The 16,657-nt window shown below is 49.0% G+C and overlaps 1 protein-coding gene across 7 annotated transcripts in view; it reads left to right on the top strand.

Annotated features, from left to right (window-relative positions):
* LOC139052198 (uncharacterized) overlaps positions 1 to 16,657 on the top strand; it is a 114,443-nt gene that overhangs the window by 84,759 nt on the left and 13,027 nt on the right. For 5 of the 7 annotated variants that reach the window (XM_070529272.1, XM_070529276.1, XM_070529274.1 and 2 more), the window contains exons 2-3: positions 11,998 to 14,058; positions 15,702 to 15,823. In XM_070529272.1, the coding sequence (XP_070385373.1) occupies positions 13,658 to 14,058; positions 15,702 to 15,823 (523 nt within the window). In that variant the 5' untranslated portion in view covers positions 11,998 to 13,657. The remainder of the gene's footprint in view (positions 1 to 11,997; positions 14,059 to 15,701; positions 15,824 to 16,657) is intronic. The other 2 variants (XM_070529273.1, XM_070529277.1) reach the window with 2 other exon arrangements.

Genomic DNA, 16,657 nt, shown 5'->3' with positions numbered 1-16,657 from the left:
TTGGATCATGCCTGCAGCGTTGCGCAGCAACGTGTCTGCTCCAGCTTCGCAGGAAACTGTTGGAGCGTTGCAGGTGCTCTCGAGCGAAGGAGCTATGGCTCCCAACTCGATAAGCGGCGCGGAATCCAAGGGGGTTCCGTTCGCGCCGACCCCGGAACAAATGTGGTTCCTAGGGGGACCGTCCCGTTGTCTTCCGTCGCTACCGAGAGCGGCGGAGTCGCTTAAGCCACGTTCGGCCAGCGTTGACAAACTGGGTCGTTGCTCCGATGCTGCGCCACTGGGCGCTGCACCATGCACTCCAAAGGGAGCCTGAGAAGCAGAATTGTTTGTGGAACGGCTGGGTGCCCCACAGGGGGTCGCAGCTGACCACGGTGCCTTCTCACTGCTCAACGTGTTCGCAGCCAACGGGCAGAACTCGGAAATGGCTGAGGCCACTGTACCGATCTGCCCCCCGTAAGCTCCGCAGGGAGCCGATGAAGGGCGAAGTGGCAACATACTGCCGCTAGCTCCACTGGGAACAGCCGTAGGCAGCGGTGCCGACACACACGGTTCGGGGAGCGCCAGGGCTCCGTTCCCGTAGTGAGCTACGTCCACTCCAGTGGGAGCGGTATCATAGCGCCTCGCTGTCGTGCTCACCCCACTGGGGGCGGCAGTACGCGAGCGTGAGTTTATGCTCGGCTCGAGGGGGGACAAGGCCCCGGTCTCGCGCAAAGCAACGTCTGCTAACGTAATGAGGGGACAACGGCCGCTCTGGTTAGCAGACATGGTGCGGTCAGCCAGATCGCTCAGGCGTTAAGGCTTTCCGATTGAGTTGCCAGAAATGTGCAGGTACGGAAAATTCGTGAAGAGCAAGGCTCCGTTCACAAACGTGCTACGTCCGCTCCAGTGGGAGCGATAGCGTAGCACCACGCTGTCTTTTCAACCCCAATGTGGGCTGCAGCGAGCGTGCGCGAGAAGGATTCTGCCAGCAAACGAACTTATGCGCCACTTTGTGATCTCTCTCACGTGGTGTTCCTATGGGAACAACCTAGACCACCACGCATGCCAAGGATCCGAGCCCAAAGGGACCGATACGCTCAGCCGCATGTGTTGCAGGCGACACTTCGTGGTCTCTCTCACGTGGTGTTCCTTAAGGGTCCACCTATAGACCACCACGCGCGCCGAGGATCCGATCCCGCAGGAACGATACGCTCAGCTGCGTGTTTTTCGTGTGCCCGAAGTGGACGCTCGTTCGGTACTTTGCAGAGAGTCGTCCGATAGCGAAAGGCGGCAAGGGGCCGCAGTGGCTAGCGGAACTGACACTACGAGTTAAATCGCAAAGGCGACTAACTCAACAATGTGCTGTAGCCAACGCTACAAGGTGGGGACGAACTGCTGTTAGCTCCGCAGGGAGCCGTTACAGGCAGTTGTACCAACACGCACAATTTGGGGGAAGCAAGGCTCCGTTCCCAAACGTGCTACGTCCGCTCCAGTGGGAGCGATAGCGTAGCACCACGCTGTCTTTTCAACCCCAATGTGGGCTGCAGCGAGCGTGCGCGAGGATTCTGCCAGCAAACGAACTTATGCGCCACTTTGTGATCTCTCTCACGTGGTGTTCCTGTGGGAACAACCTAGACCACCACGCCTGCCGAGGATCCGAGCCCAAAGGGACCGATACGCTCAGCCGCGTGTGTTACAGGCGACACTTCGTGGTCTCTCTCACGTGGTGTTCCTTAAGGGTCCACCTATAGACCACCACGCGCGCAGAGGATCCGATCCCGCAGGAACGATACGCTCAGCTGCGTGTGTTTCGTGTGCCCGAAGTGGACGCTCGTTCGGTACTTGGCAGAGGGTCGTCCGAAAGCGGAAAGCAGCAAAGGGCCACTCTTGCTACCAGACCTGACGCGGCGAGCCTGATCGTTAAAGCGTTCTGGCTCGGCTATCAAGCGGCCAAAGGCTTAATGAGCCCTTCGCCCCACGTTGGGCGCCACTTTGTGGTCTCCGCCTATATAGCGGTGCTCCGCCGGGAGTCACCTAGACCACCGCGCAGGTCCGAGGATCCGAGCCCCTCAGGGGGACGATCAGCTCAGCCGCGTGTGTAGCGTGTGCCCGAAGCGGACGCTCGTTCGGTCTCCTATGGGAGCGAAACAGAGCGCCGCAAGGAGAAGGCCCAGAGTACAAGGAAGGCGTTTATTGCACGACCACCTTGGCGTTCAGGATATCTGTACACAACCGTTCCGGCGCGGGGCTCATGAGCCGAAGCTCCCGCAAGCAAAGGGGTGACACTCAGCTATCTCAAAACGCGGTAGCACGCCGCTATACGGGAGGATGGCTCCCAACGACCGTGCTACCAGGGCAACGTTCTTTCAGCTCGGGGTAGCCTCCGAGGGCGACTCGGCGCAGTACGACCGCGCACGTCAAGTGAGCCGCGTCTCTTTGGCGTAGCCTTCAGAACAGGAGCAGCGAATAGGTACGCAACCGCCTCGGGTCGAGGACCTTCGGCGAGACCGGCCAACCAAAGGGATGACCGGGAGAATGGGAAGTCAGTACGCACCGTTTCGCTGTCCGAGAGCTTCTCCCCGCGTTGCCGCTCCTCGGTCGACTTGAGTCGCCAGGAGAGAGGGAACGCGGGTTCCCGCCCAAACAGACCAATCGGGTGAGCCCCTGGACCGTTCGGGGGCGGACGGCCATCCTGCCGTTCGGCGCCCTCGGAGGAATGAGAGAGAGGGAAAGCGGTGGACCGCGCGCGCGAAGTTCGAAAGCGACCTCGCCGCGCTCGGCTCCTATGCCCAAAACGTGCTGCGCTATGGCGCTGCAACGAAATGGGCTACGCAGTCCCCACAAGCTCACGTTATTAGAGGCGAAGTATGTCCGCCTCGCCCAGGAATTCGTCTGCAAAAAATGCCACGTTCGCTGCGCTTATAGCAGCTTACAAAAATACACGTATTTTCCGAAAAAAAAAACTGCATAATTGTCCAGCATCCTGCCCTTACATATCGGCAGTAGTGGCCCTTCAACGTTGCGGCAATATTATCGTCGTGCCATCTAAAAGACAAGAAAGAAGTGCCTGTGTGGTAGGCAACAGTTGCTCACCAGCCGTGCAGACAGTCGGTAATTCTTGACAGCTGCTAAGTGCGAAGTGGCACTTGAATGTCGAAGCTCCTGCAGTGGGGGCCCCGCCGTGGATTCCCGAACATGTGCTCTGCCCACCAGAATCTGAAAGGTGTGCCCGCACTGCTGCCACACTCCTTGCCACGCTTGCGTCGAATAATCCCTGATGCACGCTGGGAAACGGAATAGCGACAGAAGGAGGGGGGCGGTCACATCAGGCGAACGACCGTGAGATAGCTTCGATTTTGTGATTTAATGTTGCTTGTTTTGCGCTAGGTACGCACATTGGCACCCAAAGAATGAATGACTCTGCAAATTAATTAGTACAGAACTAATGCAATGCAGTTATTTGTAGGACTAAAAGTTTTTTTTTACTGAATTTGTTTATCTGTTGCACAATTTTTTCCACTGGGTGGAGCAGCTTACTGCCCCTGCAGGCGGCGTTTTATTGGTTTTGTACTTTCGCTACTGTCGCTTTAGCGGGGACTTCCACGATAGAGCATATCCCACAATAATTACTAGGAGGAACTTTGGCGCTGCGATCGCTTAGCAACCATGGGTTCCACAGAGTTTCCTACAATATACTAGGGGGAATTCTGGCGTGGCCACCGATGAGCCACCATTTGAATGATGGAAAGTACATGGATTTGTCCGATCTTCGTCGTGCTTGTGGATTCAGACGTTCTTGTAGATTCGCTTATTACGCTTTCTATGCCTTCGTTGTCGTAAATTTCAGAGCAATCTACTTTTCTAAGTGCTGAAGACACTGCGAACACGCACACTCGCTACTCTTTGCAACGGTTCAGCTTGTCCAGGTGGCCAAATCGAAACACGCCAAGCGTCCCGAGGCACCGGCTCGCCCGCCATAAATTCATAAGGGTGTTGTATGTCGCTTGTCGATGCACGCGTCTGTGGCGTAATGGTGGCAATATCGGGCCTCTGTGCTAGAGGTCCTGTGTTCGAATACTCCCATCGGGATGGAAGAAGAAGAAGTCCCTCCGAGCGGCCGCCGCTTCTTCGGTGAGATATTGTTTTCTGTTTTCTTCAAGAATCAGTGCTGTGTTGAGACTTCGCTGTTGTCCAGAGAGAACGGACATCCCGTGAGATACCTGTGTGCTGGAGATCGCGCACAGTATCGCGTGGTTTTGCTGCGCTCCGCAGCCCATCTACGCCTGCCACGGCGGTGGGTGGCAAAGAACACCGGCACGAGCCATACGTCCGACAGCGCGTTCCTAGGCGCATGAGCGCCGCAGAATCGGCGCCGCACTCGGAAGTGCCACACCACACGCCTAATGTCATCAAGCCGGCGACGCCAGTTTTCAGCGCTGCCCTACCTTCAAGCGCACCTTCAGTGAATATGGCTGAGACAGGCGAAAGTGAAGCCAAGAAACCACGGGTTGACGACGACAAGACATCTACCTATGAGCTAAGTGACGATGAAGACATAGACTGCGATGACACGCCGTTATCCTTGGTATCGTATAAAAAGAAGCGGCCTGAGGGAATTCCAGTTGTTTTTCGACCCTCACAGGAAGGGGTCAACTTCTGGCAAGTGAATCCAAACCGCGCTGCGTCGGAAATTGTCTCCGCGGCAAAGGAAAAAGTACAGTCATTCCGCGTGAACAGAGATGGAAGTTTCGCTGTCAACGTTACTTCAGTCTCATCTGCGCGACATCTTCTGTCGATGAGCGAAGTGGCTGGTTTGGGAGTCAAACCGTTCATTCCGGCATCTTATACCAAGAATGTCGGCAAGATACGCCATGTGCCAGTTGAGTATACAGAAGAACAACTGGTTGACTTCCTGAAGGACTTTGGCGTGACATCTGCCCGTCGTCAAGTACGCTACAATCGCCAAGAAGATGGAGCGGTAGAATCAAGCCCTCTGAGATCTGTCATTCTCCATTTCAGAGAAGACAAACCAATGCCGCAACGAGTGCATCTAGGTTTCACAAGTCATCCCGTAGAAGAATATCACGGCCCTGCTCTGAGATGCTACAACTGCCAGAGATTTGGACATTTATCGAAGAACTGCCGCAGTCCACGTCGCTGCAAGATATGCTCAGAAGACCACGACCATTCAGAGTGCAAGTCTGTGTGTCAGCCAAAGTGTGCCAACTGTGGCGGAAACCACACAGCTTCCTTCTCCGGGTGCCCTCAGAGCAGAGCTGCCTCAAGGTTGCGCAGACATGAGTTGAAATACGGAAGGCTGCCTCCTCGTAATGCGCCCCCACCCAACCTTGATGCTGTAAGATGCGCGCCCCCAATTGCCAACAAAGAGAAAGAGCAAGTGGTCAATATGAACTATTCTGCTGCTCTAAAGCGCTCAGGTCGACAACATTCTGACAGCGAGCGACACGATCCACCTCCAGAGAACACTACTCATCTTGTCCAGGCTTCGAGTGAACTTCGCCGACCTTCTAAACAACGCCCTGTGCCATTGACACAGCAGCCTCACCTAATATCTGAGCGACTACCTCAACATTCGCCTCAACCACATCTGTCATCCCAGCGACCATCTCAGTCAGCTCTTCAGCGACCTGCTTCGAGCACACATGGAGCTTCAGCGTCGTTTGGTGACTACGCGTCTTTACCCGTGGCACAGATGATCCTGCCCGTGCTATTCACAGCTCTGCGTGCAATTCTCAGTGCCATTCCACACGCAAACAACCTTCCAGAGGTAAAAGCACTGCTTTCTATGGAATCGTTGGTGCTTCCACAACCACCAACAGCTCCACTGCAGGCTTACAATGAATAATCGTTATAACAATGTTTTCATATTTCAGTGGAATGCTAATAGCTTTCGAAATAATTCAGCTGATTTTCGCAAACTACTAGCCCAACATAACTTTCCTGTTTTATGCATACAGGAAGCAGGCGTACGAAATGACTTTCGTCTTTCCAACTATGTTATATATAAATCATCGCGCATTGCTGGAAACAGTAGAGCGATGTTATGCGTGAGAAAAGACCTGCCGTCCTATTTAATACAGTCGAGCGATTCAAACATACCGGAGTTCGTAACATGCAAGATATCTTTTAGAAATACAAGCGTCACAGTGATCAGTCTTTATCTACAATGTTCTAGCAAAATATCAGTAGAAAGCTTGGTGAATGTGTTTGGTATCGCAAACTCACATGTGCTGGTTTGTGGGGACTTCAACGCACATAACGTCATCTGGGGCAGTGAATATAATGACTCCCGCGGAAGCATTATAGAGTCTGCCGCAGAAAAAAGTAATCTGATTGTGTTAAATGACAGCTCTCCAACATTCTTGCGGGGGTTTCGTTACTCAAGCTGTATAGATGTTACGCTCTGCTCCCAAGACCTTCTTGATGGTGTTGAATGGTCAACGGACATAGAAACGCACGGTAGTGATCATTTTCCGATCCTGGTCAAACATCGCCTCATACGGAGTGAAGGGACCCGCCGCTACTCAAAGTATTGGCAAAGTTTTCGGCACCATTTAAGTAATTCATTAGGTGAAAATCCGAACTTTCAAAGTTTTGCAAATACATTGTGTGAGTCCTACAAGAACTGCACAAAGCAAGTCATTATTCCAAATGAATACGCTGCAGTCGACGGCGAATATGAATGCCTAAGAGCAATTAGAAGACGCGCGGAACGGGCTTATCGCCGCAGTGGAAAGCTGGATGACTACAAAATGGCACAGAAAGTTCAGTCAACTTCGCGCAGACGCTTACAAAAATTAGGTACAAGAAAATGGCGAGAATACTGCGCGTCGTTGTCTCCGTTTACTCCAGTTCCCAGAATATGGTCTGTAGCGCGATCTTTTAGTGGTCCAGTTACCCAGAGCCATCCCTTTCGAGCCCTTGCCGTAGCTCGAAGCACTCCGGAAACATCTGTTGCTGACGAATTTTGTCAACTTATATCCAGACCAGGAATTCCGGTTACTTGCCAAGAATTTGCAAGTTCGATAACACTAGCAGAACAGAAGCTTCGTGCGTGCTTTATGTCACAACATCCACAACTTGATTGTGAGTTTAGATTAAATGAATTGAAAAGTGCTCTTTCGTCATGCCGTACAAAGACAACCGCAGGCCCAGATGGTGTTACGTATGTGATGTTGAAGAACCTAGGTCCAGTAGGAAGAATGACTCTTTTGGAGATATTTAATGATATCTGGATAAGAGAGACTTTACCGGATTCATGGAAACTAGCTCGGGTAATTCCAGTGCTAAAACCAGGAAAGACTCCACTTTGTCTTGACTCCTACCGACCCGTCAGTCTCACAAGCTGTTTTTCCAAACTAATGGAGAAGATGATAGACAGTCGACTGCAATGGTGGTGTGAACACACACATGTGTTTTCCGACCACATGACCGGTTTTCGACAAAATTGTTGTACAATGGATGCAGTATTAGATATTGCCACATACGTCGAACAGGAACGAAGCTGCGGAAATGTGACAGTAGAAGTATTCTTAGACATTCAAAGAGCATTCGACACTGTAAGTCACATACACGTCCTTGCTGGTATGTTAGAGCTTGGCCTACACGGTCGAACGCTGCGATGGGTATCCAACTTCTTGAAAGATAGAAAATTACTTATTGAAACAATAGAAGGAGAAAGTAATTATCACAGCATCACGCAGGGCGTTCCGCAGGGCAGTGTTCTCAGTCCGTTCTTATTCAATTGTGTCATGGCAGCCTTGCCACAAAAGCTCCCGTCTGGTCTACGGTATTCTCTGTACGCAGATGACATCTGCATATGGGCCTCTGGTTCTAATATACAAGACATTCAAACAACGCTGCAAGAGGGCCTTGATAGTATCGACACCTTTTTAAAAGAAAGAGGCATGAGTCTTTCATACGCAAAGACAGCCGTACTTCCTTTCACTAGACGACAGTTGATTAATTTCCAACTTAGGCTTAACGGGCAAGCTTTGATGTTTGTGAAAGAGCATACATTTCTTGGAGTTATTCTTGATCGCCAACTTACATGGGCTTCACACATCCGCGCAATTGAAAAACAGACCAATGCAGTAATAAACGTACTTCGGCGACTCGCAGGCACAACGTGGGGGGGATCAGTCTCTTCGCTACTACAAGTTCATAACGCACTCATAAAACAAAAAATTGCTTACTCGGCACCTATTCTCCATGGTTTGTCGCAGACTTCTGAGGAACGTCTTCAGCGTTTACTAGCAAGGGGGCTGCGAGTGTGTCTTGGGGTTCCGCAGGCTACCTCGAGTTCTTTAGTAATTGCTGAAGCTCGTCACCCCCCATTTCCAGTCATACGAATGGTTGAAACATGCCGACATATTTATCGCATCTCAACCCAACACGAGAAGCATCCATTAAACCTCGCGCTCATCGAAAGAAACAAAAGCAAAATTCACGATGTTGTTCGAGAACATAAAGCATTATTACCAAGATTTGAATTATTCAAAGTGGATGTAAGTTACCCTCCCTGGATGTTAACATGCCCTAAAATAGAATTATCGGTTGACGGGAATATATCAAAGAGAGACATGTTTATAGTAGCCGCACAGCAACTGGCACTCTTCCAAATTTACTCATTATATCCCCAGTACATCCACGTTTATACAGATGGTTCGTGTCATAAAAATTCCTCGACTTCAGCATTCGTCATTCCACATTTAGCGCTAGAGCAAACATTCAAATTATCCCGGGAGACATCTTCCACCATGGCAGAACTATTTGCAATCCTGTGTGCTTTGCGTTTCATAACATCAGAAAGCCATTCGCAAAAATGGGTTATCTTTAGCGATTCGCAAGCCGCTCTCACATTACTACAGAGCAATAAGAAAAATTCTTTGAACACTTCGCTATTGTATGAGACGCTCAAAGAACTTACCAAAGCAAACGCAATGGACCACGTAATTGCATTTCAATGGATACCTGGGCACTGCAATATTCCTGGCAATACTGCAGCGGACGCAGCTGCGAATCGAGCGCACAATAACGCAGAGACCACCAATCTTCCCCTATTGCGTAGTGAAGTCCGTCTGATCCTGAGACAGATTTCTTGTCGTCTCAGCAAAACTACGTGGTTTGACCAGCAAACTAAAAACACGGAGTTATACTCATTAGACCCATGTATAAACTTATCAATGCCGGAAACTCTAAGAAACAACAGAAAATTTGAAACTTTGGTACACCGGCTGCGTCTTGGTACTGCATTTACGAGACACTTCTTGTACAGAATAAAACGTGCCTCTAGTCCGCAGTGTTCTTGTGGCCATCCAGACGAAGATGTGCATCATCTTCTTGTCGAGTGCTCGAAATACGATACACAAAGAACGGTACTGCAAGCTAATTTGTTTATATTAGACAGAAGACCATTCACTCTAAAAAAGATACTTGGCCCATGGCCAACTGCGGGCCTTCAAAAAAGAGCGCTTCTTGCTCTGAAAAAGTTTTTAGAGGACACCAACATTTTGGGAAAATATTAAGTATTGGATAATCTGAATACGCTAAATGAGTTACATAAACGTTGTTCGTGGTGCATAGTTGGTTTATGTGGTGATCGCAACTTTTACGCAATACGTATATTTCTGTCCTGTACTTGGAGTGTATTACAAGTGTTGTTGTGTGTTTTGGGTGTTCAAAACATCGGACTTCATATATGCGTACGTGGACTGAACTCATGCACAGAACTTTGCGACTTATGTACTGTAATTTGCGGCTCATGGACTGTATATTTTTTATTGATCCGGTGTTCTACTGAGTGTTATATTCAGTGTCGCTATTCTCCCTTTTTGTGTAAATTTGTCAGCCAAGTGACAAGGAGTAGCCGGTGCCACCACATAAAGGCGCCAACATCTCCTAACATTCACTTCAATAAAAAAAAAACTCCCATCGGACAATTATAATCATGTTTACTTATTTACTACGCAGTACATTGTGGAAAACGACGCGTTTGCAAAGCCACAAAGCCGTTTCAAGCCAGAAGGACGAAGTTAGGCAAATCCATGTGCGTCCCATAATTCCCATGCTGGTTGAAACGCTCCAAATTGCAGCCCCCGTGAAGTTGAACTCTGGCGCTCACACTAGCGCCGGAGTTCCCTGTAACAACTATTGTACAGGGTCTGCATATTTCGGTGCGCCTGTTCGAAAGAGGATTTTGCGCTCACCGCTGCCCTGTTCGTGCTCAAATATTGCTGAAAGATCGCATTTTGTAGTCTATGACGTTTAGTGTAACATTCGACGCAGTTAAATGCCTGGTTTTTATGAAAAAATGCACATTTGCCTTCACCTATGGGGATGAGAGCTGCTGCCGCGATAGCGCAAGTATAAGCTTGTGTCGTCGCCTGCGGGCAGCTGCAGAAAGCATCGTTTCAGTATAAACCCCATGCAAGCGATCTTGCACGCGACAGCGACAAGCGACGCGATGGAGATGGCTGTCGCGTTCGCTCGTCGCCTACAAGTTGCACCCCATGCGAGCGACGACTTCGAGCGACGTCTCCCCAGCGTTGCCGGTATGAGGGCAGCAATATAGGTGCCGAAACTAGCGTGACGCGTGCTTTATTAACTTAAGTTGATGTATTTTACTGTAAAGAGCAGCATAAAATATTTCTGAAGGTCTTGCACTAGGTTCTTATCCTTGCACCTATAAAAATTCAATCGTTTGCTCGTTCCGTGCGACAATCGGAAGTACTGGAGTTATGTACATCCAGTTCCGGCTTTGCGCTATTGGCTAGTCGCTCATAGCACTTCCGGGCGACGAGCGACGAATTCTAGATTTGCAAAACCGAGCGATCGCGCGACAAGACCGAGCGATCTGTTCAAGCGACGGCCCGATCCGTCGCGCGAACCCGTCGCTCGTCGCTGTCGCGCACAAAATCGCGTCAATGGGGTTTAGCCTTTCAAGGAGGGCAGTCGCGTCTTGCCCGCTCCCTGTTGCACTTATTAGAAAGTGTCTGTTGGTATCCAAATTTTGATTTACGCCATACATTTTTTATTCAACATTGTTAAAAGTCGCAAATTCCTAGAAAACAAAACAATCAAGTTCAGAACTCTAAATTAGCAAAGAAAAAGACATCATAAGTCCGTAAAATGTAAAGATCAGGACATCTAAAGTGGTTCAAATTGATGTATACGTGGATCCCAAATGGACCGACCACTAATATGTGAGTAGCACTTTTGCAAAAAGCTTCTAAACAATGCAAAAATTTCAAGTAAAATATAAGTTGATACATCAAAGTTGTCCGCTTTCCAAGCTCTAACAGATGCAGTTTGTGGAACTGCGATATCTGATCTCGGTGCAGAGCTACAACTTTGTAAACTTTGTTCTTCTATTCTTTTCGAATTCACCAATTTCCGAAAGCTCCTTTTAAGACATTCGAGCCCTAAATGAAGATTCCGCTTCCAACAGCCACTACAATTTAACATTCTCTCTATAATTCAACAAATTTCATTAAGATCGGCTCAATGGTTATCTCGGAAAAGCGTTTCTCATTTTCACATGTATTTGAATAGGCGGCATCGGAGTTGGGCACGAGTTAAATCTTCCTCTTAAAACTTAAAATTGGCCAAACTTAGAAAACTTAAGTTTGAAAAAGAGCGACCTTGCTAATTTAGAGTGTGGGATGTCCGTTGTTGGTTCTCATTAAGGACCAGAAAATAGCTGCTTGTGTTGACATGTTTATGAAGCAATATTATACATAAAGTGTTATTAAACTTTCTCCGTGTTTTATTTATTTTACTGTATTGCGCTATACCCCTGTCTTGCCATTCAATATTAGGTTGGCTCTAATCTATTTCATGTTACTCTAAATCAAGTGGCTTATTAATAATATGTGGTAACTGATTTTCTTTTTTCGAGTGCTATCCTTCAAAATAGAGTTGCTTATTCAGAAGAATACTCATCTATGAAGATAATGTAGTTGCACATCCCATACTCACTATGTACTTCTCTTGCAGTTGGGCAGAAAAGAACAAAGACGCCGGACATGCTGGAGTGACCATTTGCGACCAACTTCCTTAGTGGATACGCGCCAAAATATAGGAAGAAAGCAAGCTAGCGGTTGTCGTGGGAAACTCAAGTCCCACGCGTAAATTGGGAATCGCCCTCACACAATTCAGCTGCCGCATTCTACCATTCAATATTTATTTACACAGGTCTGGTTGGGCGCCGTCCCCTCTATGCCATATCTACAAAGAACGTGAAAACGTTGCTTAGCACAGAACTGCCAAACACTACGCGGCAATAACGGAACCGCCAAACTTACTAGCTTTAATAAATACGCATTTTTCTGCACCATGCTGAAGCTAAGAAGAAAGCACATGCTGAATTGCGGGATAAATCTTCAATTATTCAGTAGTGGGATTCTGCTGCGAAGGGACAAGGCAGCAGTATCTTCTGGTTCTTCTATCTCCTCCTCAATATTATGAACCACCGAACCTGCAGCTACGTGCAGGGAAAGCAAGACTGATCACAGGCGAGCAAAACTGATCACAAGCAAGCGCTGGCGGTAAAGTCAGCGCTTGCCTGTGATTGCCTGTGATGTTTGTTCTTTTTCTGCGACTTCGGGCTTATCCATGTTTCTGGCTTTTCTCATGGCACGTTGTTCTTCCCCTAAACTATGCGTACTGCTACCAGCAATATGTTTCATGTGATACCATTAAAATTTCTGTTGTGAATCGACATTCTTTTCAACCCTTTGTGAACTAACCTGTGCGGTTGCGCTTTAATTATGAAGGACGTCAGCTCACTTGGACAACTGGTCACGTTTCCAAGACGAATACCTTTAATTGGTGGCGTTTGCCCCTACACTGCCTGAACTACTACGAGTTTGAAGGCAATTCATCGGTTGCTCTATCACCTTAATTACCTTCCCCGTGGCCGAGGCTCTTTCCTCTTAGCCGCGTACTACTGCAGAAGAGACGATCGAGGACGCTCCAGCAGTACAGAATATGTCGGCTGCTCTTGTTTGAGAACACCCGTGAACCTCCGCTGATCAGGATTCCCCCCTTTAAGTATACACAATTTCGCCACCGCATGCACTGTGCACAGCGGTTGATCAGTTCATTGTGCACGACCGACAAGCGAGACCACGAAGAATATATGGCGTGTGACTGCATGAAAAAGATGTGACAGCGAAAAGATATAGGGACAGATGTCTCTTGTATATTTACAAATCAACACACTTCCCGACGCATATCGTAGGAATTTTCTTGTGTTATACGTAAACAGCGGTAAAGCTTCCTCGCCAGCGCCGATTCCCCATTGTCAGACAGAGTTACCTTGCAACGTCGAGGGCGTTCTCGCATTGGCGAGTAACTGGCGTCATATTTAAGTTCTGACTACATTGCATCAACTTGCTCAACTCCTGGCCAAGTTCACTGCGTCACTATTCGCAAAGTGACGTCACGTAACTGAGCATATAACTTTTCTTCGGGCCAATTTCTGGGAACATATCATCATTCGCGGCGGCAGCGCCACCGCAGAACGCGCTGACACATCGAGCGCATCGAGGAAAGAGCAGTACGCTACTTAAGGCGTCGAGCGCTCCTCTCCGTAACAGCTTGTGCTGCAGCGTGTTCACCCTTCAGCGCTCCGCTTCGTGCTCGTGAAGTGCTCATGGAAACGGCAATGATCGAGAGGGGGGCGTCGCCGAGGCGTCTTCTGTGGGCGTCCATTAGCAGGGCTGCAGAGCGCGCGCGTTCGCCGCCTTTGGATGATTCCGACCTCTTTGAGGAAGAGACGGAAAGCCTCCCACGTTACCTTAAGGGACTTCCAGGCTGCCGGAATCACAAGAAGAGCACTATTACGCCGCTAGCACAATCTTCAAGAAACTTCGTGCGGCCGCGTCTGACGTATGTGCCCAACGTCATCGCCGAAATGGTGACAGCGGCTCACAATAAGCTGTTACTGGAGACCCTGATGTTTCGCGCATGTAAAAATGGAATCGACCACAGCAATGGGAACGCCGAGACCATCATCGGCAGCGATGGCCTTCTGTCGGCTAGCGTGCACACAAGGTATGCTCTTATCGCAAATGCCTGTTTAGCTGTTCCTTTCGCTGCGATATTCCTGCTTAAGCGTTGGGCGTGTTCGGACTGCTTGGAACGACAGTTGAAAGGTCATTAGAAAGAGTTCAATGAACTGTGAAAGGATCTAAGGGCAAACGATGCACTACCATTGACTTCAGTTCGAGGTATCAACTAGAAACTCTAATTGGTGCGCTGCTCAATGGCTTGCTTTGTATCTTTTAGAGCGAAGCTGTTAGCCACTCGATAGTCGGCGTTTTTCGTGTCATGGTCCGTTAGCAAAAAATCTGATGGATGCCTAAGCTTGTTTAATAGTGGAACGCGACAGTATTGAAAGGTCCCCGACTGCGTCTGACGCTTCCCGGCAACTGCACCTTATGTAACCGTAATGTTTACTGCGAAACGCTGGCGACGAACGTTGTGCACGAAGGCAAATTTTCTGTTAGAAACGCGGCCTCTTGCGTGAGCCGATCCCTGAGGTTGTGCACAGGCGCGCCAAAAAATTAAATCATTTACAGGTTGCTGATATTGTTCCGCGCTTTCATTGTCTATCTGAAGATTTACCGCAAAGGCATGCGCTGTCGGTGTTTTGTTTCATGACATTTGTTGTGGACTGTCATTCTCAAAATTTAGAGAAACAACTTCGTCGAGAGTAAGACAACGTATGAGCGACTTTAGTGGTGTAAAGCTGTGGCAATATAACCCGCATATTCCGCATTTCTTATAGCAAGGCGTGGCATACACATACACCCAAATATCTACGGAAATTTTCCCTCACGGGCGAGTCGGCCGACGCCGGATTTTCTGCAACATGAGGCGCTTGTAACGCTGTCGCGTGAAAACGTGGCCCTATCCCGGCGGCAGTGCCGGGAAGGAGCAGCGGTTCGTGCCCCCCTAAGGCAGAGGCTTGAAGCTCTCGGCAAAGTGAAGCGAAAAGTGAATGCATTATATGGAATCACGCATAGCACATAACACCATTCGTTTCAACAAATAACAAGCATCCAAACCACATAATTGATAAGGCGCTCCAGATAATGCCGAGCATGAAGTGCTCCCCGCATGCGTTTCCCTGTATATATTACTGTTACGCAAGCTGCCACCGCGACCGCAGCTTGCGACGTGCTGAGTGAAGTCTCTAGCCTTTCATCCATAAGAAAACCAGCCTAGCAACTGATTTCATTCTTGTTGTAACACCGCTATGTGTACGCAACGTACAGATACGACTCCCGAGCAGCAGCGTGCATATGAGTGTTAAAGGGAAAAGGCAGTGCGACCAGCAGCGGCCTCATGCCGAAATTACAATTACTACCCTTACTCTAAAAAAAAGGATTGTGCACCCCCACAACAGTTCTAACAATTTTCAGCAGCTTCGCTAACATCTACTTTCGCAGGGCTGGATTGGCGATTCTGTTCACGTCCCGCCTCGTACTCTCGCCATCGCTTGCTATCCCATTTACTGGTGCCACTGAGGTCTTCCAAGACAGTTATTGGTTTAGGAAGTTAACAATAACCGCATTACAGCTAGGAACAATCAAATGAAGGGAACAATATGCACCAGTCCTCAATACACCAGACCGTCAGTTCCCATGAAACGTTCATTTGGGTGAACGAAAATGCTTTCCTCCTTCCTGCAGTTCCCGCTGCCTTCACGTGCAACTTCGCGGGATGGAGGTGCTGCAGCGGTACTTCGTCTCCGTGGACGTTCAGATTTATGAAGAGACAAGTGGCTCCTCTGACGACGTCTGTGAGTTCGAGGGTGCGTCTCATTCCTGTTCAAATCGTTTTTTTTTTCTACAGCCCGAGAACCATTGTGGCAAGAAATTCCCTGCGGCCAACGTAAGTGTCGCGTTGTAGTGACTGTGAAGAAGGCAGCAAAACTGATTTGCGAAACTAGCGTTTTATTGGGCGAACTTGCGTCCGCAAAAGCAGGCTGCGCTCAAAGAACGATAGCGGCGAACACAGTCGGCGATCTTCGAAAATCTTATCTGCCGTTCAAGCGCGTCGGCTTTTATACACGAGCCATCGAACGTTCCAGGGAAATCGCTGGTGCCCGCGTGTCCTCCAGAAAGTTCCACACCATTCGCGTCGCTCATACATGCCATCAGATTACGCAAGGTTCGGTGGCAACCAGACAGCGGATAGAACCACTGATAACATTCCAGAAACTTCCGATACACACAGGCGCGATCCGCGCTGCGCGATAGCGTTTGCTTGACCGTGAAAAGCGATCACCCAAAAAAGATAAACTAGTCCACGTGTCAATGTCTCCTCCCAAAAAGCATTGTCGCGATGTTACAAACATCACGGGAAAGCGAATCGCAAAATGACACTTCTCAAAGAAACAGACGAAAGTACGTGTGAATAGCGTAAAAAAAAACAAGGCTCATGTTACGGGGGCTTGTCCACGCCAGCTTGGCTGCGACCCGGGCGTACAAGCAGTGGTGACTTACTGAGGCACACTATTCCGTCAATCTCGCAAACCCTTCGATGTGCTATGGTTGTGAGCAAGAAGCCCAGCATGGGTGAAGTGTTCCGTTAAAGCTAATAAGTGTAAAAGCGCTCGCAGGAAGAGGCTGCTGAATGCGCAAGT

The sequence above is a fragment of the Dermacentor albipictus genome, unplaced genomic scaffold (assembly GCF_038994185.2).
Source record: "Dermacentor albipictus isolate Rhodes 1998 colony unplaced genomic scaffold, USDA_Dalb.pri_finalv2 scaffold_19, whole genome shotgun sequence".
Lineage (NCBI taxonomy): Eukaryota > Metazoa > Arthropoda > Arachnida > Ixodida > Ixodidae > Dermacentor > Dermacentor albipictus.
Note: the sequence above shows the minus strand (reverse complement) of the source record. Positions and strands in the feature narration are given on the sequence as shown.